This window comes from Musa acuminata, chromosome BXJ2-2, assembly GCF_036884655.1.
Source record: "Musa acuminata AAA Group cultivar baxijiao chromosome BXJ2-2, Cavendish_Baxijiao_AAA, whole genome shotgun sequence".
Taxonomy (NCBI): Eukaryota; Viridiplantae; Streptophyta; class Magnoliopsida; order Zingiberales; family Musaceae; genus Musa; species Musa acuminata.
Window position 1 is genome coordinate 24,507,129 of NC_088339.1, and position 25,293 is coordinate 24,532,421.

Sequence of the window (25,293 nt, forward strand, 5' to 3'; positions counted from 1 at the left end):
TGATCATGTGGGCGACTGACCCATATATCTCTTGTCGTGCGAGTCGATCAGTACAGATTCCTATGGTGCAACGTCGATTTGTATAGTCTCGTACGGTGTAGAGCTGACCATAGGGACACCACTTGTCAGGTTAGCTTCCTATCATGTGAGTCATGTTCCATGTTGGCTGCCAACTGGCCACTCGGAATTGATGCTGAAATATTTCCTATCAAATTTGGTAAGAAAGGGTTCCATGAAGAGAGGAGTTGGGAGAATTTGAGAAAGTTAATTAATTCCCAAGAGGCAAGCATTAATTTTTCTCTTGTTTAAGGATTTTTGAGATATTTAATGTGACAAGTGCTGGATTAAACTACAAATGACATGAATCTTGATAAAGTATATTTTGGGTCTAAGACATGTCACAACCGATGTCACACCGCGCTATAGCCGAGTCAGCAAGGAGAGCACCCTCACGCGTCAAGTCAGAACCCGTACCAAGGCATTGTTTGATATGTCCCGTCCTGGAAGCTTAGGACGGTACCGTCTAGCGTCGTTTCGTGCATCCCGAGACGACGACCGCATAAAAGTGTCGTCTTATCCCTCAAGGATCGGCCGACACACCAAACCCGCGTACGACCGACCCTCATACAGTAATATAAAAGCCCCCGATCGGTATCCGGCTAGAGGGAGAGGAAAAAGAAGAGAAAAACAACTACTGACATGCTCGTCGGATGGGCTAAAGTCAGGAATCACCCGATGAAGGTCATTTTTGCAGGAAAGCGGCTACTCTCGAGCCGCGAGCGTCTCAATCTGGGAATTGCTATCCTGTGTATGAAGGCGAGCTACCGACCAGCTTGGAGATAGAGAAACGCTGCTCAACACAAACAGCGCTCGGACTGAGGAACATCGATCAACACCCCATCACGAGGGCCCGACCTATCTCAGCATCCAGCTCAGTCAACAAAAGACTCCTGATATCGACCCGTGGACCAAGTCGTGTCGACTCATCCACACACTAACAAATCTAAAGCGCTGTTTATTTTTTCCCCATGTTCTAATCAATGCTATGCAAGTGATTAATACAAATCATTGAAGATAGATCATTATGCATGAATGCAATCAATTAATTTGGTTCAAGCAATGTGTGTGTGTGTGAGTTTTGCAAGCAAAACATAACATTTAGACTATGGTTACAATTATTGTTTTTATTAGAGCTTTGTATAAAGTAAATATTTCTAAGTATTTTTACATCTTGCATTATTAATTTTTTTTTATCAATATAAGATTATATATATCAGTATATGCTAAATTTAAATTTAATGGCATATGTGCTAAAATGTAATTTTTAGAAAAGAAAGAGGCGAGCCCGGTTCAGCTGCCGCTTGGGCCGTGTGGGTCCACTCGAACCAACCGCCTCGAGAACCGCCCCGCGGCACGCGAAACGACGACGCCACGATCCCCGGTTATGCTATCCCACCTTTTATATGTTCGAATCTCTTCCATTTCTCGCCACGACACTCTTCTCTCTCCCTCTTCCCCATCTCCTCCGCCGATTGCCTCTTACCAATGGTGATGTTCACGGTGACGCGAAAGGAAACCGTCCCCTTCGATGGTCAGAAGCCCGGGACCTCGGGCCTCAGGAAGAAGGTGCGCGATTGATTTCCTTCTTCTTCCTCGTCCTCCACTTTGAATCTGGGTTATACTCTTGGTATTCCTACAGATTTTTGGGGATCTTGTTTTCTTGATGTGCGTAGGCGACTGGTTTCCGTTTGGATGACGATGGATTCCACATCGATCTGCCTGTTCTTGGATTTTTCCTATTATTTCTTTTATTGCGTTCTTCTTTATGTTGCTAAATGACGAACTTTTATTATACTGTATGCAATATTGCTTGAGATCCGACCTGAGTTAGTTTCGCTTGTATTTGGTATTCGGTCTAGTACTAGCTGCCCAATTTAGATCGGACAATTTTATTGGTGGCTCTGGCTATAAATTCTAGTGACAGATAGCAAAACAAAGAAGAATTTGTACGACAAACGATGACCGGAGTTTCGTTCCTGTTTATGCAGTTACAGAAAATGTGTGCTTTTTATATGAGGATGCACTTTACACTAGCAATTGTAGTGATCATATAATATGAGTAATTATCGGATCTGATTAAATTAGACAGAATATGGGTAGCCATGATACTAATTCTTTTAGAAACTTGTTTCTCCCCGCTTGCCATTTGTTTGTTGTGAATCTTAATTCCAAAGGGTAATGGTGGTCGGCTCATCTGAACGACATTGATATTTACAATCTTGAGCACTGAGTTGTTTCGCTGTTTGATTAAGATGTTATTTTTCCCTTTGATATGGTGAATCAATCTTTCCTATAAAGTCAAGAAAAATTAGCCGCAAATTCTCTATTACAAGATAAGACAACATAAAACATATTTATTATTTGCAGAGCTGGATTCTAGGTTTCTTTTTGTGTTTCATTTGAGTCCATCAAAATGCAGCTGTCCAAATATGATTCATCTTTTGCTTGTAAGTTGGCTCTTTGATACTACTTCTTTAGCATAATCGTAGGAATACAAGTAAACCGCTTCATTTAATGGTATATATTTTTCATGGAATAGAGTAACTGTGAGGTGGATTTTTTGCTTTTACATTGACCCCTTTCTTACTACTTGTGGTGGAGTTTCATATAAGAGTAGTCTTCAACCTTCACATCTTGTCTTTTATCCTTCAGTTTAACCTAAATTAAGTGAGATTTGCTTTCAGGTGTCAGTTTTTAAGCAGCCTAATTATTTGCACAACTTTGTTCAATCAACATTCAATGCCCTCCCTGCTGACAAAGTGAAGGGTGAGTTTAATTTTCTCCTCCATAAATCCATTATGTTGTTGATGCAGTGATTTAGTCAGATGTTTGATATTTTTGCTAGGTTTGTTATATAAATATAAACTAATGTAACTATTTGATGGTCAAGAGATTGTTGTACATCACAGAGGTGCCTTTCTTCATTTTTACATGACCAGGCCATGACTCATTCAGATACATTAGAGATTCGTGATACTTTATTTCAATATAATCAGTAGAATTGATTAATTCTACTTTCGTTTGTTGTGCTGATGGTCTTAATTCTTAACTGACTTCCTTGGAAGACTATTTGACACACTGTGTCAAAGGGTGGATGCAACTGACACTTATTTGATTTTGCATAATTTATAGCAGGACACAAATGAAACACTGGGAGTTGGAGGAAGTGGCAGGAGAGGAGTTAGTATAGGGAGAGGAGGAAGAGGAAGAGGAAGGAGGAGGATGAGTAGGAGGAAGATAATTAACTAATTATTTTATTCTTTTATGGGTCAGAGTGGACCGCCTAAAACGGTGGCAGTTCGCGTACCAAACCGCTACGTATTGCCCATTTCGTTTCAGCCCGGGTGAGAAAGATAACCTTGGTGGGAACTACTCTGTAGTTTGGCCGTAGACTTATTCAAAATATCAGAGGATCTCTTTAGTTGAGACCAACCAACTTCTGGTCTTGCTGAAAACAAATGGATTTTGAAGAGGGATTGCCAAAGAGCTTGAGTTTGTTAAACCAAGATTGGCTAGAGGGACAAGTGCAGAAGGTGAGTCTCTTTTAATTATTTGCTTACATGATTTTCTGTTCGTATCTACTTAGGCTAAGGAATTGAGAACAGAAAACTAAAATAAGAAGTTGAAGCTGGGCTCATAGAAAACCAATTTTAAACTTCCACAAGCAGATGTATGAAATTTTAAAGCGGAAGCTCTCTGTTGGCCACTTGGTGTATTATCTGAGGCCTCATCAAGGTGACTATTTGGCTGCCAATGGAATAAAGAGGATAAGGAAAACAGCTATCTGTTATATTTTCTCTTATTTGCCACTTAAGCGGGCTTTGAATAAGCCAGAAGATCAATAAGATTGTGGCAGAAAATAGGACTCAGCAGGCCCAAATGCAGAAAATAAAACAAAACCATTCTAAGATACTGAAGTAGTGCTCCATCCTTTTTACTGAAAAAGAGAAGTTAAGTTGATATCTAATAGAACCAATTGTAACAAAGCTGTTAAGTTGCACATGTTGATTACATATTGCATAACAGATTAATTGTAGAGTTCTTTCTACTTAACACATACAGAAGCCAAGAAGTTGTTCATGCTTTTGTAGTAAAATGCTTCATAGACAGGGACACAGACCTAAAACATTGCACATCCAAATCTGGCCCCTAGAAATACTCAAATATTGTTTATTAACTATGTCTTCTAAAGGACTACATTATTCTTTTTATTGCTTTTGTCAATTTTTAGCATAATCTTCTTGGTTCAGGGGCTACTGTTGTTGTTTCTGGGGATGGTCGCTATTTCTCAAAGGATGCCGTTCAGGTACTATTTTACTTCATTTTGCATTTACTTGTAAATCGCATCATTCTTTATGACATTACACTAATAATGGTCTTAATATTATGGATAAGATATGTGGGTGAACCATTTTCATTTGGCATATATTTTGGTAATTACCATCTCTTTGGTTCTTTTCTTACCTTTTCTTTTTGACCCAACAGATTATTATTAAGATGGCTGCTGCTAATGGCGTAAGACGAGTTTGGGTCGGCCAAGACAGTCTCCTTTCAACACCAGCAGTTTCCGCTGTCATTCGAGAAAGAATTGGTGCGGATGTGAGTTTCTCTGCCATCTATTGACTAAGTTTATTTTTGTACAATGGTGGCTTTGGACCTAGGTTTGTTTGTGCCTCCTAAAGTAGCATTTCAAGATTATCCTGGTCTCTTATTGTACCCATAATAACAGGGATCAAAGGCAACTGGAGCTTTTATCTTGACAGCAAGTCACAATCCAGGAGGTCCACATGAGGTCTATTCTCATTTTTCAAGTTAATCTAAATTCTGGAAGAGCTTCTTTTAACAAGTCAATCTACATTCTGATCAGAAGGAATTTTTGCTTTGCTAACTAAGAAGGTTAAATGCACAATGCAATTCTGTCATCTCGATAATCTTTGGCTTGTTTAACTTTTAAGACTTGATTGATAAGATAACATTTTATTACTTGTTTTGCTTTAGTTTTTAAACCATTGGATTTACCAATGAATCTACTTTGCCAGGATTTTGGAATAAAGTATAACATGGAAAATGGTGGGCCTGCTCCTGAGGTTATCACTGATAAGATCTATGCCAATACTAGAATACTAAAGGAGTACTTCATTGCAGAAGATCTTCCTGATGTATGTTCAACATCTAAAAGTAGGTTTGTTTACATAATTTATTTCAAGAGTGCAGAAAATCTGATATCCAATAACTTCTGCATTGCAGGTTGATATTTCTGTTATAGGTCTAAGCAGCTTTTCTGGGCCCGAGGGACCATTTGATGTGGATGTCTTTGATTCAACCACTGACTATGTGAAACTTATGAAGTAATGGAGTTTTCTTCGGAGCGATTACCATAGTTTTATGTTTCTGTATATTTCTGTGTATCTGAAATTAATTAATTGGTGCTGCTTTGACATGTAAACAACATTAAGTGAGTGGAGTAATTGAAGACTATAACGATTTAGAATGTCATGATATTGAAGTGAACGTAGTCATTAATTTCTATCGCATAAAGTTACTGAAATTCATATTGTGGAAGACATTCTTTGAATAAAATATTAATAATTTGTTTTTTCACATTATTAAATCTTGTTTCCTTTTTGTTTTGGTGACTCCAGGTCAATTTTTGATTTTGAATCCATCCAGAAGCTACTTTCATGCCCTAAGTTCACATTCTGGTATCCACTGGGCCTTGCTAGTATCTGCAAGTTCTTGCTCTTGCAACGGTTATCTAAGTTTAATTTTTCACTATTCTTCAGCTATGATGCACTTCATGGTGTTGCTGGAATATATGCAAAGCGTATTTTTGTTGAGGAACTTCGTGCTAATCAATCTTCGCTTTTAAATTGCACGCCTAAGGTTTCTCTTTACTTAGCTTGACACATTTCTTATGTCTTTTCTCAAGTTGAAGATCATTGTTAAAACTTGAGAGCATATACTTATTATGAAACATTGATCATCTTAAAACAGGAAGACTTTGGAGGTGGCCATCCAGATCCTAATCTCACCTATGCAAAAGAGTTGGTTGCAAGAATGGGATTGGGTAAATCAAGCTCTCAAAATGAACCACCTGAGTTTGGTGCTGCTGCTGATGGTGATGCAGATCGCAACATGATCCTTGGTAAAAGGTATTTTTTTAATTACAATATATATGATGTTGAAAGCTATTATGACGATGACATCTTTTCTTTTCTTTTTTTAGGTTTTTTGTAACTCCATCAGATTCTGTTGCCATAATTGCTGCCAATGCTGTTGAAGCCATAACATATTTTGCCTCTGGTTTGAAAGGGGTTGCCAGGTATCTAAGAATTTTTAGAACTCTATGTTATAGTTATTCTATTTGGCATGCTTGAAGAATGGATTTCATGAGATGCACAGAAACTATAGCATGAGTTAAGCAGAATTGTGGCTTATCCTCTGGAATATTCTTTTCATCATTATGTGACTGCATCACATAAAATCTGTGCAGCTACATAGGTGGTACATGCATATTTGTCATATGTGGCTGCATACATCTATTTAGTCACTTTGCACTCTGCATGTTCAAATTATTTCTTCGAATAAGTTTTTTGCATCATGTAGTGTACATTTACTTATTTTCTAAGATTTGTTTCTTTGTTACACATACTTTTGATTGTTTTACTCTACTTCTATATTTACCTACATGCACCACATATGTGCAGTGAGTGTAAGTACCTTAACCGACCGTATATCATGGTCACTATTTAGAACATTGGATATACTTGATCTTGTTTTGCCAAGACTAGGGATAATTGTGGATCAATGACATGGTAAATTTCTTTCTTCTATCTTATGAGGGGACTAGGCTTCCTGTATCTAGGTTTTCGTTGGCGAACTTATGATGGAGGTGTTCATTTTTGGTTTTGGCTTTCATATGGGCTATCTTAGAAAACTTTGATTTCATCTGTCAGGTCCTTTAATGGTTTGCGAACCTTGGGAGTGAGAGACAAAATTAAAGCCATAAGTCCTATACTCAAAACAATAAATGACAACAATTACGCAAAATGCATCCTCTATAAACCGTTTGCTTATTGTTTTTGCTGCTTGGTACATATTATTCCTTTGTAATGCATATTAAGCAATACAATTACTTGATGATCTATGAGGAAACTCTTACAATCATCAGTTTCCCTCTTGTATGTATACCTTTTATTAATCATTCTGCTGATCTTACCTTCAGGAGTATGCCAACATCAGCTGCCCTTGATGTTGTAGCAAAGAAGTTGAATCTTAAATTTTTTGAGGTGTGTGTAATATGGAGCTTCAAGCTTTGAATATGCGTTTGACGGCTTAAAACAACAATTGGTACATCACAGGTACCTACAGGTTGGAAGTTTTTTGGGAACTTGATGGATGCAGGACTTTGTTCAATTTGTGGCGAAGAAAGCTTTGGCACAGGTAAGTTAAATGATTTTTGTTCCCTCCACACATTTGCATTTTCTTGTTGTAAATTATTTTAGGGGCTGCAATTTTTCCCTCACTAAACAGGATTATGCATTTTTATAATTCAGAGTACTCTTATGTAAATCTGTTGCCTTCCTTGCAGGCTCAGATCATATTCGTGAAAAGGATGGAATTTGGGCAGTTCTAGCTTGGCTTTCTATTCTTGCTTTCAAGAACAAGGATAATCTCAAGGGGCAAAAGCTGGTGACGGTTGAAGATATAGTTCTTGGACATTGGGCCACGTATGGTCGACACTACTATACTCGCTATGACTATGAGGTAAGTGTCGTTGTATGTTTCTACCATTCTTTGACATAACTGCTGCCTATAAGAGTACTGTCTTTAACTTGTTCATACTGTTTTTGTTAAAGAATGTTGATGCTGGGGCGGCTAAGGAACTCATGGCACATTTGGTTAATCTTCAATCATCCCTTCCTAATCTTAACAAGTATGCTGTGATCCTTGTGACAATAAAATTTTATTTACACTCTTTGTTGCATCATTATTATCTTTTGTTGCATGTCTTTTTTCCCCTTTCATATGCTTTTGTTTATAGCATTTATTGTTTATATCATGTTATTTCCAGTTATTATTCTCTCAATGCACTTTGTGACATTTCATTGTGGCTCTAAAGATCTTGATATAAATCATGATAATTTGCTTGATTTTTCTTGCAATTAGTTTTAGGCTTCTAATATAACTGCATATTTTACTTCACGAAGTTTCTTTTTCTTACAAAGTTCAGTTAGAATGAATGAACCTATTTTTCTTTCCATAGTCCTGCTTGGCCTGGCATCACTGTACACAAGTTCGACTGAAGATTCTCATTTTCATTTTGATGTAGATCGAGTTGCAATTTGTTGCTACTGAATTTTGTGTTTCGAGATATAAATGCACTTTTTCACTGTATCTTGCATATCAAATTTAAAATGTTAAGATGAAACAGATGCCGAGGACTCATGATGTGGCTGTGGCACTTCTGAGCTATGAACATGTTAAGATTGGTTTACATAGGATAAAGTCTGGTCTATCTTGTTCAAGCATCCACGAGCTAACTGAAAAATGATATGTAAGTGAAGAAAAGTGACCAAAACCATGATGCTCTCCTGATTTTGTTCAAATTTACTTGGCTGCTATGATTTAATCTTATTAGTTGCCCTTTTCCTGATAAGTTATAGAATATGCACAATTTAGGAGGAGGCAAATTTCTGCATGCATACCAGTGTCAAATTTACTTGCCTGCTAAAGAACATTCCTGTTCTTTAGGCCGGTCATCTTTAACACGCAAAATAGGACATGGTTTTAAGAAAAAGTTAACAATGTTTGATTTATTCAGGTTAATCAAGGAGATCAGATCAGATGTCTCAGAAGTTGCACAAGCAGACGAATTTGAATACAAGGATCCTGTAGATGGCTCTGTCTCTAAGCATCAAGGCATCCGATACCTCTTTGTGGATGGATCACGACTAGTAAGCTAAACCCCTTTTTATATTTCATCTAAGTTAGTTGATAATATACGGTAACTTTACATGCTAACTTGAAGCCAAAAGATGATATCTGTTAACTGATACTATTGTACATTCAATAATGAAGCTGTATTATACAATGCTAAATTGAAACTTTAAAGACATTTTTTGTTTTCTATTACAAAATTACAATAACCATTGTAAAACTTTATATTCTGCTTAATGATATGCTTAAAAGTTAAAAGTGCTCCTCTGCCCATTCTTCTTTTCTCTCACTCTCTCACTAATATATATATACATATACACAAACACACATATATATGTATATGTATATATATATATATATATATACATATATATATACATATATGTATATGTATATGTATATATATATATACATATATGTATATGTATATGTATATGTATATATACATGTATATATATATATATACATATATGTATATGTATATGTATATATACATATACATATGTATATGTATATGTATATGTATATATACATGTATATATATATATACATATACATATATATACACACATATATTCTTCAAGGTGTGAATTGAATTATTTCTCATTAGCATCCGCAACATGAATCTCAGGTTTTCCGGCTATCTGGAACTGGTTCCGAAGGTGCTACCATCCGAGTCTACATCGAGCAGTACGAGAACGACTCGTCAAAGACCGGGAGGGATTCACAAGAAGCCCTTGCTCCACTGGCAAGAAGTTTTTGCCTTTATGCCGTTTTACAACTCAGTAAGATACTCTTACAAGGCCATGACACGATGCTTTCTGCTGCAGGTTGACGTCGCGATAAAACTATCAAAGATGAAAGAATTCACTGGCCGATCTGCTCCTACTGTTATAACATGAAACAAAATTGATCAATAGCAACACAAGAACTTGAAGGCGGAGATCCATCTTCCTTTTTCCTTCATCAACTATAATATTGTACTTGGCTCTACAAAGCATGAGACATTACATGTTTTTGAAATAAATTATGTATTAATACAGATCCATTAAACCCCAATGCTGGTCAATGAAATCCATCTTATATGCTGATATGTTGTCGATTTTTCTTGCAAAAGCAGTGACCCTTTGATCTGTACTTGTTAGGCTGACATTAATACTTTTTAACAAAAGAATGAATTCAAATAAATATTCAATAAAAATACACAGCCAGCAGTGGTCAATAGACTCAATGGAGAACTATATACAAATTACGATCAGGAGATCTATATGCTGGGAAATCATATTTATGTGCATAACTAGATAAGACTAGCACCATTAATGTAGCAATTCTCCATTGGCAAAATCGAGCGTTCAATATTACTGAAACCCATCAAGAGTCACTAAAAAGAGTCCAAATTAAAAGAAGAATCACTTGAATTATAGCTTTTGAAACTACAAGAACAAGATTCACAAGTTAAAACCCATCAAGAGTCACTAAAAAGAGTACAAATTAAAAGAAGAATCACTTGAATTATAGCTTTTGAAACTACAAGAACAAGATTCACAATTTACTGGTAGAGTATCGGTCTGGACTAAGTTAGGCATTCATTATAGCAATCCATATCGATGCATGGAGTGTGTTGAATAAATCTTGTTCCCTACCGGACGCTATTAGATTAAGCTGAAAAAGGATCACCTTTATAAACAGAGTGATCTTCCAGTCACAGATGATTTGTAACAAGATTCACCTACCATAAAATCTTTCTTTGTTTGACCACTGTCAATCTATTGCCAAGGCAGGAAAATATTGCCGCTATCTTAAGCATTTTATTAATAAATATCTTTCAACAGTAAGAAAATAAGTACTTCATTCATGAGTTTGGTCGCACCAAAAAATATTGCCATCTACAAGTTTGCTTGTTTCTCTTGCGAAAGGAAAACATCGTAATAGTTTCCCTGCCATTTATGAATACAAAAGTAGCTTGGCAGTCACAGGTGCAAATTCTAGCATTCAGATAATCTCTGAATTCCAGAGACTAAAAAGTACATCGACCTGTACTATCAACTCCCGGAGAAAAGCTTCACTTTTTCAGCAGCATCGAACTGCATTGAGCCATTATCTTTGAAGCCCGAGTAATAGAATCCGTCATGTAGAAGTTATCCACTACAGCTTCGAACGGTGCATGGCTCATCTTATGTTGAACACTTGGTTTCATCTCCAACGATACCGTGGATGGCTCTCTCTCATCCACGTGCAGTAGATTTGGAGCCACCATCCCTATCCGGGCTCTGACAGCTTCGAGGTTATCATAAGGGAGGCGAACCCCAGCAACCTCAGATAGGGCTCTAATGATCTTCCAATCATCTCTTGCATCACCAACAGTGGGAACAGCAGGAACAGTCCATTGAGAACATCCCTCGGTGTTCTCATATGTGCCTTCTTTCTCACTGAATGCAGAAGAAGGTAAAATAACATTAGCCCTGTAAACACCCTTATCTCCATGATGACCTTGGTAAACCACAAATGCATCATCTGGAAGCTTATCTAAATTCACATCATCGGCTCCCATCAGGTAAAGAAACTTGGCCAATTGGATGCTCTCAATCGGACTGGATACAAGGCCAAGGTCAAGGGCAGCAGCTTGAGCAGCATGGAGGAGTAAGATGTTTAGGCCACTCCAATCGGGTCTAACAACTTTAGCAGATTTTGCTATGGTTTCAACTGCAGAAAAAATGGCATCTTTGTCCTTCCTTTCGAAGATTCCAGCACCAACCATGATAACAGGATTCTTTGCAGTTAGCAGGGTCGAGCAGAAAGGGTGACGGCCCTCAGCAATCTCAAGGAGGGTTTCAGGGCCTGTGCCAATATGCTGGTGGTCATAGTTGAAGTCAGATGGAGAACCAATGTAGGCTACTTTTGCTTGAGTTGCCCTCACCGTCTTTCGGATTCTTGCATTTACCATAGGGGCTTCTACTCTTGGCTGCCATTTTTGGATCAACAAGAGATCATTAGACTGACAACCTTGACAATAACTAGAAGATTCTTAATTTCGTAAGCATTGTATTTCTGACTATATGTTTTACAAAAATATATTATCATCCTCTAAATCACCCAGGTCTTCTTTTATTAAATTATGGGTTTTGGCCATTGAAGATCTAAATTGTCTTCTATGTAACTTATTAGTTAGGTTGAAACTATTTGCTGACCCAGAATTTGATAACAGAAAGTTTGCATGATTATTGTTAATACCGAGTTTGCCATTAAGAAACAACTAGATGTAATGAGAAACAATATAGAAGCTCATAAAGGTCCTAATGCATACTTGCTTAGTTTCACGTATTCAAAAACCACACAAATTCTGGATACTAGTAGACTTTGGAAAACAATAGTCTAGAGAACAGATACAAAGTATAAACAAATACGAAATAAAAAAAGAACCAGACATTAGTAAAACCCTTCTACAGGCAACACAAATATACAGACTTCAACTGCATTAGCCAACACGTTGAAATCTTTTTTCCATGGGCCAGTAACCTTATTAGACAAATTTAAACAATGTGTTTCTGAATTAAGTTGCAATAGGCATGACCATTAAGTGTCTAGCAACATGTGTTGCCACATCATAGCATCTTAAATATGTTTCCACTATTAATTATGCAGTTAAGCTACTAGTCCAACGCTCAATGCTCTCTAACTCTTTAAGTTCAATTAAAAAACAGATCCAGAGAATGACAAATTTACAATAAAATGAGCCAGACAGATATGTTGCTGTGTGTAAAGGCAAAAATGCTACTCTGAAACAGATAAAGCAATGGTTAATATGACCACTAATCAGGAAGATTCAAGTATACAATTTGTCTACTTGGGAGTCGAACAAAAACATACCTGTGTACCAACCAACAGAAAAGCATCAGCCTTCTCAAGACCAGCAATTGTTGTGTTCAGAAGATAACTAGGACGTAAATCTGCATTAGGACTGATGCCATTACCTTCACATGATACATTATTTGATCCCATTTTGTTCAAGAAATCTTTCAGTGCTATCATAGATTCTGCATCAGAAAGTCGACCAGCAACTCCAACAATTTCCTCAGGTTTCACTTGATGTGCAACCTCAGCAACCACAGCAAGGGCATCCCGCCAAGTCACTGCCTTAAATCGTCCATCTGGACCACGAATCATAGGATCATTCAATCTTTGCCTTTTTAGCCCATCATAACAAAAACGTGTTTTGTCTGATATCCACTCCTCGTTAATATCCTACAAAATCAGAACTGTGTGCTTAGCAAGTCAACCCCACAGGTAATTTAACAAAGTAAATCCAATGGCTCATGACATGGGAAAAGCTGATCAAGCAATTTAAGTGAGACAATATTACAATTACACATTTAATCAAGATATAAGCATGACTTTTACAAGCGGGATTCTCCTTATGCGAGAGCTTCACTGATCAATGATGCTCTCTCTTTGTATGATGTAACTGGAGGAGATTCACTTCAAAATATCACAGGGGGCTGAGAGACCTACTCATACTTTGGCTGACTATATTCAGTAAATTAAACCTGAATGAACCCTTGGACTGAATTAGTTTAGCTTAATCTAGTCTAACCTCAGCCAAAATGCATCATAGCTTTAGAATATGATTCTGATCTTTGAGATCTATTACATGTCATTCAAGTATTTGAGTTTAAGACTGCATAATCCAAGCACATTTTCGACAATGAGCAGTAGAAACTTTTATTAAGTACTGGAGTCTAAGCCAAGTACTCAATCCTAAGATAAACCCTAACAATTTTAGCTACATGCTGAAAGAGTGATGCACACAATTTACATTTACTAATGGTTGTCTGCCTAATTGGTAGGTCCAATTGTAGCATCTACTTAATTTTCTTCTTTAGCCAAATTACTCTTGCAAGTTTGCAGAATCTTCATGGGGTGGAAAGAATTCCAACCTGATCCAGACTAGTTATACTAACACAAAGAGGACTCAACATATCATACTTGATTCTCTCAGGTTCTTTAGTGAAATACATAAAAGTATCACACAAGTTCAAGATTGATAGAAAACCCAACCTACATGCCACCTGGCTGTCCACAGAGGCATAGACAACTAGGGCAAAGTCATTGCATCAGAATTACAGTATCAAATAAATCAAAGAGAGAAGTAAATCTGAATGGAGGAAAAAAGGAACTTCTAGGTCCTTCAGGCATATTGTTCAATATGACTCAAGAAGGGTTCCTGAAGATACATCTATGTTCTACTTTGGAGTATAGACTAGACTAGGGGCTCAGTAATGAGGATAAATGGCTCATAGCCATCAACCTGACAATCACGAGAAATGCACCAACATCCACGAGAAATTCTACAGGAACGAGCCTCTGAGGCTACTAAGAAAAGTGAATGGTCTTTAGTAACAACATAAAAACCATGAAAACCAGGTCTAGAGATGGAGGATAGTGATGAATTGTTTTCATATTGAAACCACACCCTTGTGTATCCACTTTTTCGTCTAACACTCAAGTAATAATAGCAGGATGCGATAGAATTACATTTTGGTTGTTTATAGATGTAACAAAACACACAAGAAATTAGTTCCATATTTCATTAGTAAATGTAAAGTAATGAAAGAGTGACAGGAAAAAAAATTAGGCATATATTATTATGCTTTCCCACAAAAGAATATCGAGAACACTACACTATAGTTATGCCGTTCCAATAAAACTGTTCACCCTATGATGCAGAAATGGTTCTGTGGTTATTAGCTGAAATTTGCATTCTCTTAAAGTTTCCAGAAAAAACAACATTTGATATGACTTGTTTTATAAAAATACTAAAAATACATGATTCCTCTAAAGTCTAAACAAGAAAGTCAACGTAGGAGTTTCAGTGAACTGCCATTGGCCGACATCATTGGCGGCAAACAGTAATTCCAGATACACTCTGAGCAAAGGTATTATGGTAAAGCAAACATTGTGGATAGACCCATAAATTTATATTTCCTGATGCTAATGTCTATAGAAACACAATCAAGAAAGAAATGGATTTCGTGCATTTCCAAAGTGCCAAAAAAATTATTAGATCAAATGAAATATAAAGAAAATGAGGATAAATATAGGAATAACATAACTGGTGCTTGATAAAGTATACAGAGCAAAAAAAACAAATCTATGTAAATGTTGACAAGAGAATCATCAGAAGACCTCATTCAGACGAGGAATGATTCGCATGACTTCTGGACCTCTGCTGTCAATTCTTATATTTGATCCAACTGCATCAGTAACATCAATAGTCTCTGTTCCCTTTAACTCCCAGTTTCTAGCTTTAAAAGCAAATGGTTTAGAAGTCAGAGCACCAACAGGACAGATATCTATCACATTGCCAGAGAGTTCACTAGTCATAAGTTTTTCTACATAAGTCCCTATTTCCTCCCCACTACCACGACCTAACATTCCCAGGTCCTGAACACCAGCAACCTCAGTAGCAAATCTGACACACCTGTGAAATATAGCAGAATTTGTTACAATCTATCATGTTTCGTGTAAAGAAGTAAATATAAAAGCAAATTACTGCTTTAGCACAATTTTTATGTCAAGGTGATGAAAACATTCTGTTAGACTGTGAAGCCAAGGTCAAATTTAACAGAAAGTACATATGTAGTGAGATAAAGGCTCTTGCCACAAAACTCATTAAGGATAGAATTTACTAAAGAAACTAGTACAATGTGCTAGTCAATAGCAATCCATAGAATTTTTTACTCAACCATCATAATTACATTAACCAGCACTTGTGTTGCCATATTGATCTTTTCCCTCCAAGGAGCTTTCTGGGAGGTGATGTAATTAGGTAATCCATAAATTAATGTGTACTCTATTATTGTTCCTGATCAAGTCTTGCACAATCCAAAAACCAATGTCCAGGTCTAGTGTACAGATGATAATGTCTTCTTGATGCAAATTATCCGCAGGTATCGTAGATAGGCTTCTGTGTGTCACTGCATACTTTATGATTTGGTATTAAACTGCTCGTTTCAAATCAGATGTTTCAAATTATAACTACAATTAGCGAGACATTAATTTTCTAATAATTTTGGGCAATCTAATGTTCATTGCTTCCGCATGGTTCTACCAATCTCAGTTACAAGACACCTCAAGCTACAAAATTGCAACAAAAAAAGACGTCACCTGGTGCATTGGATGCATCGAGTCATCACCGTCTTCACAAGGGGCCCCAGATTCTTATCAACCACCGACCTCTTCATCTCCGTGAACCGTCCGCGATCCGCTCCAAAGGCCATAGACTGGTCCTGAAGATCACATTCACCTCCCTGATCGCAGATCGGGCAGTCCAGTGGATGGTTCATCAAGAGGAACTCCATCACCCCTTCTCTGGCCTTCTTCGCCACCGGCGTGTCCGTCTTGATCTTCATCCCTACGAACCACAAAGAAAACATCAAAATATAAGTTCAATTCGGTAGGAATGAGGACCCGAACGATGGAAAGAAGGGATCTTTGCATCCAAATGGACCTGGGAGGGCGGGCATGGCGCAGGAGGCGACGGGCTTGGGGGATTTCTCGACCTCGACGAGGCACATGCGGCAATTTCCGGCTATGGAAAGGCGGCTGTGGTAGCAGAACCGGGGGATGTCGACGCCGGCGACCTCGCAGGCCTGGAGGACGGTCATGCCCTTGGGAATCTTGACGGGATATCCATCGACGAAGACCTCAATGGCATCCTCGGGTTTGGCGAGGTGAAACCTGGCGCCGCCTACAGGGGTTCGCGGGGGCGGGTCGGCGGGTTCGGCGGCGAGGCCTGCGGACTCGGGCCTCTGGAGTGCGGTGGAGGAAGAGACCCATCGGAGGGAGGCGGGGGCGGAGAGGTGGGATCGGAGCAAGGGTTTGGAGCGGTGGAGAGCGCGGAGGAAGCCCATCTCTCTCTCTCTCGATCTGTTCCGTCGTCAACCTGCTTCGATCTCTGTAGTGTGACGGCAAGGGCGGGCGCTACGGAGACGCGAGAGGGCGTGAGGTGATCGAGCGACACAGGATCGGGTTCTCCGCGGTGAGGTTAATGAACGAATGCGTGGCTGTAACGCGAGTTGATGGCTCCTCTGTAGTGAACGTAAGTGGCGGTGACCCTATGGATTGACCCCTATTGGATTCGTGCACAAATGTTGCGTCAGTGACCGAGCCAGGTTGGGTCCCAAATTGGTCCATTGTGGTCTCTCATGAGACATGCCATGAAAGCTTGATTCGGATCTAATTGGAATAATTCAATTTGAAATTTACCTATAAAGAATTGACCAATTTCAATAAAAAATAAATGTATTAAATATTAATAATTCAATGCACGAGACTTTGTCCTTATGTGCACATTGAACCCTTAGACATGTCTTGGTTCATCATATGATTTGAAATATATATATATATATATATATATATATATATATATATATATATATATATACCTTGTATTTATACAAAATACTTGCATTTATACCTTGTTTGGTCTGCTTTTATTATGGGATCACTTATAAGATTAATGCCAAGATGCCATAGCTTCTAGTAATAATGCTTAATCCAAGAAAATAATAAGCCTATAACACAATATGATATATCAAAATAATGATGTATCACTGTTATAATACAGTATTAAAATAACAGCAAGATGCATTGAAACAATATCCAATAGTAAGCAAGAGCATTTTAGGAGAAAAAATATTTTCTCTTTTAGAAACAACTTTATTGTAATAAACACAAAAGTCAAGAAAATATTGAGCTGTCTCTTTTATTTTTTACTTCTTGAAGATAATTTTTAGTTTTTTTATGAAATCTGATTCATAACATGACATTGTAATTGCTATGTGATATTATTAAGCTACGATAGGTACTTGATAATGTTGATATAATGATCCCTAAACCGGCAAAATCAAGTTCCAGTGATCCACTTAAATCAACCACAATTTACAAAGGACACAGAGAAGATGAAGAAAGAAGAATGAAAACAAATACTCAGCACGAGCAACTTGGCAAACTTCTCATTGTTCATTGGAACACTTCCTCCTCAGACACAGGCCTTGAAGAACTCGACAAAGCTACTGGTAATGACTTTTACAATGCCAGTCAATGCTACTTGGTGTGCCAGTCTGGTCTTCCCAAGGTGAACTCCAAGATAGGGTTCTTTAGATCTTGATAAGAACCACTTGTGCCATTTGATCTTCCATAAGTGTCCTGTTTAAAGTCCAAATAAACTTCTCATGGTACATAATCCTCCTACTCTCTCTCACATGTGATATGAGTTCATGTGATCTTAGAAAGGTAAGTTGCATCAAAGTAGTACCTGAATTTGATTTGAGAGAGAGATCGATCCATGCTCGGCGGTGTCGGTCGTACTAATCTGCGTCCAGACTCCTCTATTGATGTTTTTATATGCAAAAGAAAATAATAAATGGAGTATAAAAAAGATTAAGGTCGATATCGAGAAAAATAAGATAAAATTTCTAAGTCTGATGATGAAAGATTTGGTTTATGTAACAATGTATTGTTTGTCGAAGCATAAGTAACAATGCAACTGTGCTTGTTTAGTGTCAGTTTCTCTACTGAATTGTGGTTGCTGAATCAAGTTGACTGTCTGATGTGATGGCATAAGACATTGTGGTTACTGAATTGTGTGTCTGCTATAGAGTTACTCTAACCCTGGTTAACCATCTTAATCAGATAGGATTAAGTGCATAAGACATTGCAATGTAATGGCATTAGATCACTAATGCATCCTAACATCCAAAATAGTAAAACCAGTAAGATGAAAAGATATTTGTAAACCAAAAGGAAAATTGTACTTGTGCAGTAAGCAAATGGGGAAGCCAACATCCCCAAAAGCCAAACATGCTTTAGCAATAGAATAATGCACAAATAGAGGATATGACCTTTCTGATTGTATATATCACAGGAAAAGAACTCGATGTTCCCAAACAACACTGAAAAAGGTGGCATTCGCAAAATAAGGCCTGTGATCTACTTTTTAACAGGTGAACTCGTTGCTTTTTGCTGGTCTTTTGCTTTAAATCTCAGCATAAGATCTCAAAGAACATAAAAGGAGAGACAAAAGCAAAAGCTGCCATGGTAAATGAAGGTGGAGTCAATGTTCTACTCTATTTAAGCATAAAGGCATGATCTAAGAGAAAGGTACTCTACCAATGAAGAAATTTTATGTGTAGTGTGTGTGTGTGTGTATGTATGAGAGAGAGAGAGAGAGAGAGAGAGAGAGAGGATGTGTCGTTCTTACGTAGATGAGTTGCTCCATCTACTGTCAGAGTCTTGTTTTGGTGCAACTGAACCTTTGTGCTCCAATAATTGTTGATCACTGTATCCGGGAGCCAAACCTTCTTCCACAGAGCCATCAGATTGACCTTGCACAAGAAAAGAGAAAGGAGAAAACTTTGAACTAATGACTAGGAGATGACTTGTTTGTTCTTCGAATTGAAGTTTAGTGGACAAAATAGACACAGGAGGCAAAGCAACACGGATTACCTGAGGAGGCTGCAGTCTTGTCAGTGGATTTAATAGTTCTATACATCTGCAAGGACACAAAAGAAAGAAGAAAAAAAGTTAGCAAAGGTCATTAAAGAGGAAGGAGAGTGAGGGAGAGAGAAAAAGAGGTGAAAAATGGAAGTGAAGTGATGTTACTACAAAAAAGAGAGAGAAAGGAAACGATGGAGTTGAGATCAGCTAAAATCCAAATGTGGACACTTCAGTCTTCCGTCTTTTCCTTTTGCTCCCATTATTTTATTGCAAACGAGGTTGATGCTTTTGTTGAGTTCACAGCGCTTATTTTATATCTTCTTATTATTGTGAAATGATGGCTACTTTTCTTCTGTCTCCGTGCCTTTCAGTCTTCTTGTCTGTGGAGCAACAGACCCACTACTCGTTCTCACATTCATTTAGTCAATCAGTGATCCATTGGCTACTGTGCACAGAGAGAGAAAGAGAGAGAGAGAGAGAACTGGAGAAGGATTAGGGCGTCAGCTAAGCGGTGTAGATCACCTGCAAGTGGCTCTTGACATGGGCTAGAGTGAGATCTTTCACATTCATGAGCTCCAGAATTGACTTGGGTGTAGCTCCTGACGCCAAACCATTCCAAGAAACAGATAAATGGCTGGTGAAACTTCTGATAAAGAGATCACAGAAATTTGGATCACAGAATAGTAGAGAAAGGACGCAAGAGGTGGCGTACTCTCATGGCCGCCGAGGAGGTCGACGGCGTGCACGAAGCGGGCATGGAGGCTGCTCGTCCACCGCATTCTTGGCGCCCGCGTGCTCCGCTTCGTCTGATACCTCGGAATGAACCTTGTCCTCATCATGCTGTGTGAGGCCTCCAAAGATCCGACGCCGCAAGGAAGGTGGTGGTAGCACCTCAATGGGTCCGATCCTAATCCCGTAAGCCATGGCGGTAGCAGCGTCGTCACCGTTCGATGATAAGATGAGACTGAGGGGTACTGTCCCCCACTGTGAGGGTGCAAATGGGAGCTCACCAAGTATATATCGTTTGAGCAACCATTAGCAGAAGAAGAAGGCGAGGAGGAAGACACTTGGTGGGTGAATCCGGACTTGGGATCGAACGAGCTGAAGGGTGATTGACTATATACACAGAACGGAGTACCATTTACTGTCCTGGAGGAATCGTCAACCGGACGCAGTGGCTCTTGAGCCTCGGAAGGACACATGATGCTCGAGAGGGGAAGGTCGACGCAAGCTCGGAAGCCGCCGTCTACGGCAGAGGTTGCAGCTGTTATGATGCTCGGCGGGCCGATGTGTAAAGAGAGGTCAGGAGAGCCCGTGGAGGCGATGGCATCAGTGAACACCCCTTGCGAAGGCATCCTACGATCTCCTTTGCCGCTCTCAGCTCGAGTATCTGCTAAAAGTTGGAATGGTTTGTAGCTGGTTGAAGCTGAGAAAGTTGGTAGACAATTAATCAAAGGGTTTCTTTCCTTCTTCTATCTCTGTGTTGTGATCTAAAGACACAAAAGACACAGACCAGTGTGTCTTGAGAGTAGATATAGGGAAGATAGACAAGGGAAAAGGAAGGAAGAGGAATTGAAAGGCAAATGGACTCTCTTCTGCTTTCTTAGAGCATATAAATGTGGGACAATGACAGTAGAGAGAGAGAGAGAGAGAGAGAGAGAGAGAGAGAAAGAGAGGGGAGGAATATATGGTCAAAACAACTTTAAACAATGCTTGGATTTGAGGCTTCTTAACCTCAGAAGTTATCTCCTCGCTTTCTGACCAAGCTTACAGGCGTTCATTGCAAATTGCAAGTGCCATAAGATCAAACGAATAAAGAAAAGCTAGAGAGACACAGAATGAGTACAGGAGAAAGGAGAAAGGAGAAAGAAGAAAGGAGGGGCAAGAGCTTCTTTCCTCTTCCAGTTTGCCTGTCCTTCAGTCCCTCTCTCTACTTCTCCTACGCTTTGTTTCTATATTATAATTGATATCAACATGCTAGTACTGCTGGGGAAAAAGAAGGCACCAGAGAAAAAGATGCTTGAAACAACTCACATCTGAGGACACCCAAATCAGCATCTCTCAAAGGTTGCTTAATCAACATGAAAGTTGTCTGTGATGCAACCATTCCAAGAGTTCATTATGACACAAGCTTTATCTAAACACCCCGATCCTTCATTCCATTTGTCACTGCACCAAATATTCTTGTAGGGTATATCATTTCTTCATGCAAGAAAACTGCAGCTTTGATGTTACTCGATGTTGGGTTGTGCAAACTTTCCTTCTCCTCACTTGGAACACTATTTTCGACGTCAGAGAGATTAAGACTCGGAAGGTAGCAGACATACTTTGAAGCTGTTTGAATTAAATACAGAATGCTGGATAGAAGACTTTTCCATCTCCTTCGAATCTTCCATCGGATCAAGGAGATCTCGATATCTCCATGATTAAAAAAGCATGTTAAATGCAAATTATTTAGGGTTGTCAGGTGCCTAATTTTTATTGCCTAGTTGACCAAAGAAGATGCTGTTTGGTCTCACTGCCCTGATCAAGACAAGTGACTGTTGAAGTATTCAGTTTCCCAAACCTTCTACCTCTAATTCCCTTGTCATACTCCCAAATATTCCTTTCATGTCCACATGAAGGTTGACTCTCGAGTAGATTTCCCCAACCCTAGGTTGCATCAAGGCCAAGCTAAAACAGTACATGTGATGTTGTTGCTGTTGATGGCTTCTTTTAGACTAATCACCTCAAGTATATGAGCGAACTGTACTTTCAAAAACCACTTGTCATATAAGAACAAAGAGATGCTTGTAGTTTAGTGAGGTCTGTGCTTCACTTCCAAAGAATTTGTGCACTGCATTGAAATGCTAAACAACAGTACTGTTACATCCTTTTTGTCATCTCAACCCTATGCATAGGGAGCATGTATGGGGCATGAGAAGTCTATTAGCTTTGAATTCAATGACATGGGGTGGCAGAAGTCTCTTCTTATGCTGCAGCACGTGATTCCTTTGCATTGTGTATGGCCAACCAGATGAGTGCAATGGACTATTATTAGCTGAGCATGTATTCAAATCACATCTCCCTAAGTTCTACTAATCCAAATAGCTAAGTGTACCCTTAACAATCACTCTTGCTGATAATACTTTGACTGCATTCCTACAGTTCACAGCTTTCAATAAATGACATGTGAGCTCATACATCCATGAGGAAAATGACTCAAGAAACAGATTGCACCTCGACCTCATGAAACCATAGCAACAAAACATGAGTTGATTAATTGGAGTAAAATACAAGAAATAAAAGAGAACACTCGTGAAGAATAAAAGAACTTACTCGTCACATCATGGCAAGTTGAAGAGCTAAAGACAGCACATTTGCCTTTTCCTTGCTCATTGTCTCATGAAAAGAGAGGGAATAAATGCCTTCGAGACACAGTGAACATGAGAAAGATGAAATATGGGTCTCTTATTGTTCAAACTGTCACATCTAATTGACATATAACTAAATATGAGAGAGAAGGGAGGACAACTATGGTGTAGCTTGGAAGGATGGAATGTGAGAGAAGGACGATGGAAGAATAAACAGGGAGAAGCAGCCAGATTCCCGCAACTCACGTGATTGGAAGATGTTGTCACATGACACATATTAGATAAACACTAGTGGGAGATGGTGATTTAATATATGTTAACGTAGGAGACTCGAGTCTTAAGATTACCACTTTTCTTGATGAACGTGATTTCAGTGCAAAAGACACAGTTTAGGAACATCTGAGAGAACGCGAGCCTCCGTGGATTCTGCCGGTGCAGTTGACTCGAGGCGTAAACACTTGCTTGACATTAATTCTTTTTCGGCCTACGAGTTCGGTGCTCATGATTTAAATGCACTGCTTACGATCTAAATGCAAATTTGATTCCACATCAAGAATGGTGATTTATCTCCTCGATGTTTGCCCTCACTTCAAATCTTGTATTATATTATCTTGATCCAATTGATCCGATATACTAAGGCACACGTTTCGGTGAAGGATTCTATCTCAGAACATCTTCTACCAAGTGAGCTTGCCAGCACCTTAAATTTTCCTTAACAGATAGTAAAATATATCCTCAGAGTCAATTTTATATATTAATATCATTTAAAACTTTAATATATAATGATAATACAACATGTATCTATATATCTTGTAGTTTAATATTTATATTTTTTAATTTTAAATCGATTAATCAAAAAAAAATTTTCATTGATGCACATGAAGAATCTTGATATTTGAATAGTGGTAATGATGACATCGATGATATATGGATTAACTTGACTCAATGTAAGACTGTGTATATAGAAAATCTAATATGGTCGAAAAGAATATTTTTGCTCGAGAGATTGAGGTAGATTTAAGCACTTGTTCAAGATTATTTTTTTATAATGGGTTAACGAGGAAGAATATTTTACGATATGGATGGAATATTTTTCATCTCATTGTCTATGTGATACAGGTGAAATATTTCACAGACTATTATTTTGAACTAGTATCTATCTATATTGTCCATTTATCTATTGGGTCTTCTAAACCTTCCTGCTACATATAGAGCTATAATTGGAAGAATATTTCTCCTATCAAACAATTATTAATGTTATATTAAAATTATGTGTATATATATATAGAAATATTTTGTCACGATGACATAACCCAACTTGGTTCAAAAGTTAGATATTTGGATTTAAAAAAATATATATTCCAGCCCAAAGGTAACCCAATTTGCATTCTTACGAGCCGAGGACCCAATCCAATTTCCACCAAAAGCTAGAGCAGCTTGGCGTACACGTGGCGATCTAACACAGGAATTGCAACATCTTATAACACAAAATGTACGTGCTTGGACAGGTGGCAAGAAATGGCAGGCTTTCTCGTCCGTAACTTGGCGCAGAAACGATCCGGGCAATTGTCTTACTGTGCCATCATCGGGTGATCACGAGGTGATGGAGAAATGGACGGTGACAAGGTGCCTTCATATGGAGTTCCCTGCTTCGAACCGAACACTGATCTAACTTTACACATCGCTTTGGTGTCATTTGCTGAAACGCCAGAGAGCTTCTGCTATTTGTGACCGTTCATCTTAATCCGACGGCCACCATGAGAAGCAACGGGGCGTTAAGGTAATTTGATAATACGACAAGATGGTCTCTGATTCCGAACTCTCCTCGATAAATAGAGAGTGCTGTCAACGGAATCAACGGAAAGATGAAAGCTCGACACGAGCGTCGTCACTATCCTCTGTTACTTTGGGCTTCCGCTCTCTCTCCCTCTTGTTCTTACCGAGTTAGGGAATGCTACGGTCTTCGATCGAGGAGGAGTAGGAGGAGGAGTCGGATCCGACGATCGAGGGTTCGACGTTGAATTCCATCCCGGAATGGCGTATCAGGGCAAGCAGCTAATCAATGATCCGACTGGTATCCTCTGATCAACCCGCTTGTGATCGTTTTAGTTTAATGACGATGGGGGTTTTGTAGTGGCGCTATTCTTGGTTCTTGAATTTGAGCGGATGCCCTTGTCCAAGTGATCGATGTAGGGGTTTCTCAGATGCTGGAACTCGTGTCGTGTGGACAGTTCTCTTATGTTGCCTGTATTTCTTGTTTGAATCGATGGATGTAATGATCGTAATTAATCTGCATGCGTGACATTGGGAAAAAACGATCATCGCATGCGGACGCCCGATACATATATATCTTGGTTTGCTTGCAGTATGGATCTGGTATATCTTGCGATGCTTGATGTTTGATCAACACCCGGGAGTTTGTAGTGGCTCAATCTTTGGTCCT

At 38.6% G+C, this 25,293-nt stretch overlaps 3 protein-coding genes across 3 annotated transcripts; 1 reads left to right on the forward strand and 2 right to left on the reverse strand.

Moving 5' to 3' along the window:
- Window positions 1-1,469: 1,469 nt before the first annotated feature.
- Window positions 1,470-10,093, forward strand: LOC135605505 (phosphoglucomutase, cytoplasmic 2-like). Its single transcript, XM_065095679.1, has 18 exons — window positions 1,470-1,626; window positions 2,745-2,826; window positions 4,311-4,366; window positions 4,546-4,659; window positions 4,790-4,852; window positions 5,100-5,219; window positions 5,308-5,408; window positions 5,703-5,762; window positions 5,844-5,943; window positions 6,055-6,212; window positions 6,287-6,382; window positions 7,286-7,349; window positions 7,422-7,503; window positions 7,652-7,827; window positions 7,920-7,996; window positions 8,885-9,017; window positions 9,632-9,748; window positions 9,831-10,093. Exons 1-18 carry the CDS (start codon window positions 1,546-1,548, stop codon window positions 9,900-9,902), a joined length of 1,752 nt encoding a protein of 583 aa, XP_064951751.1. The 5' UTR covers window positions 1,470-1,545; the 3' UTR covers window positions 9,903-10,093.
- Window positions 10,094-10,832: 739 nt separating this feature from the next.
- On the reverse strand, window positions 10,833-17,002 carry LOC135605506 (NADH dehydrogenase [ubiquinone] iron-sulfur protein 1, mitochondrial-like). Its single transcript, XM_065095680.1, has 5 exons — window positions 16,508-17,002; window positions 16,165-16,411; window positions 15,184-15,478; window positions 12,868-13,242; window positions 10,833-11,962 (listed from the first exon to the last, which is right to left on the reverse strand). The coding sequence occupies exons 1-5, from the start codon at window positions 16,908-16,910 to the stop codon at window positions 11,063-11,065; spliced, it is 2,220 nt and encodes a 739-aa protein (XP_064951752.1). The 5' UTR covers window positions 16,911-17,002; the 3' UTR covers window positions 10,833-11,062.
- An 890-nt stretch (window positions 17,003-17,892) lies between these two features.
- LOC103976414 (transcription repressor KAN1-like) lies at window positions 17,893-21,401 on the reverse strand. The gene is made up of 6 exons (XM_009391604.3): window positions 20,210-21,401; window positions 20,020-20,096; window positions 19,507-19,552; window positions 19,262-19,385; window positions 18,317-18,389; window positions 17,893-18,207 (listed from the first exon to the last, which is right to left on the reverse strand). The coding sequence occupies exons 1-6, from the start codon at window positions 20,850-20,852 to the stop codon at window positions 18,106-18,108; spliced, it is 1,065 nt and encodes a 354-aa protein (XP_009389879.2). The 5' UTR covers window positions 20,853-21,401; the 3' UTR covers window positions 17,893-18,105.
- Window positions 21,402-25,293: the final 3,892 nt, after the last annotated feature.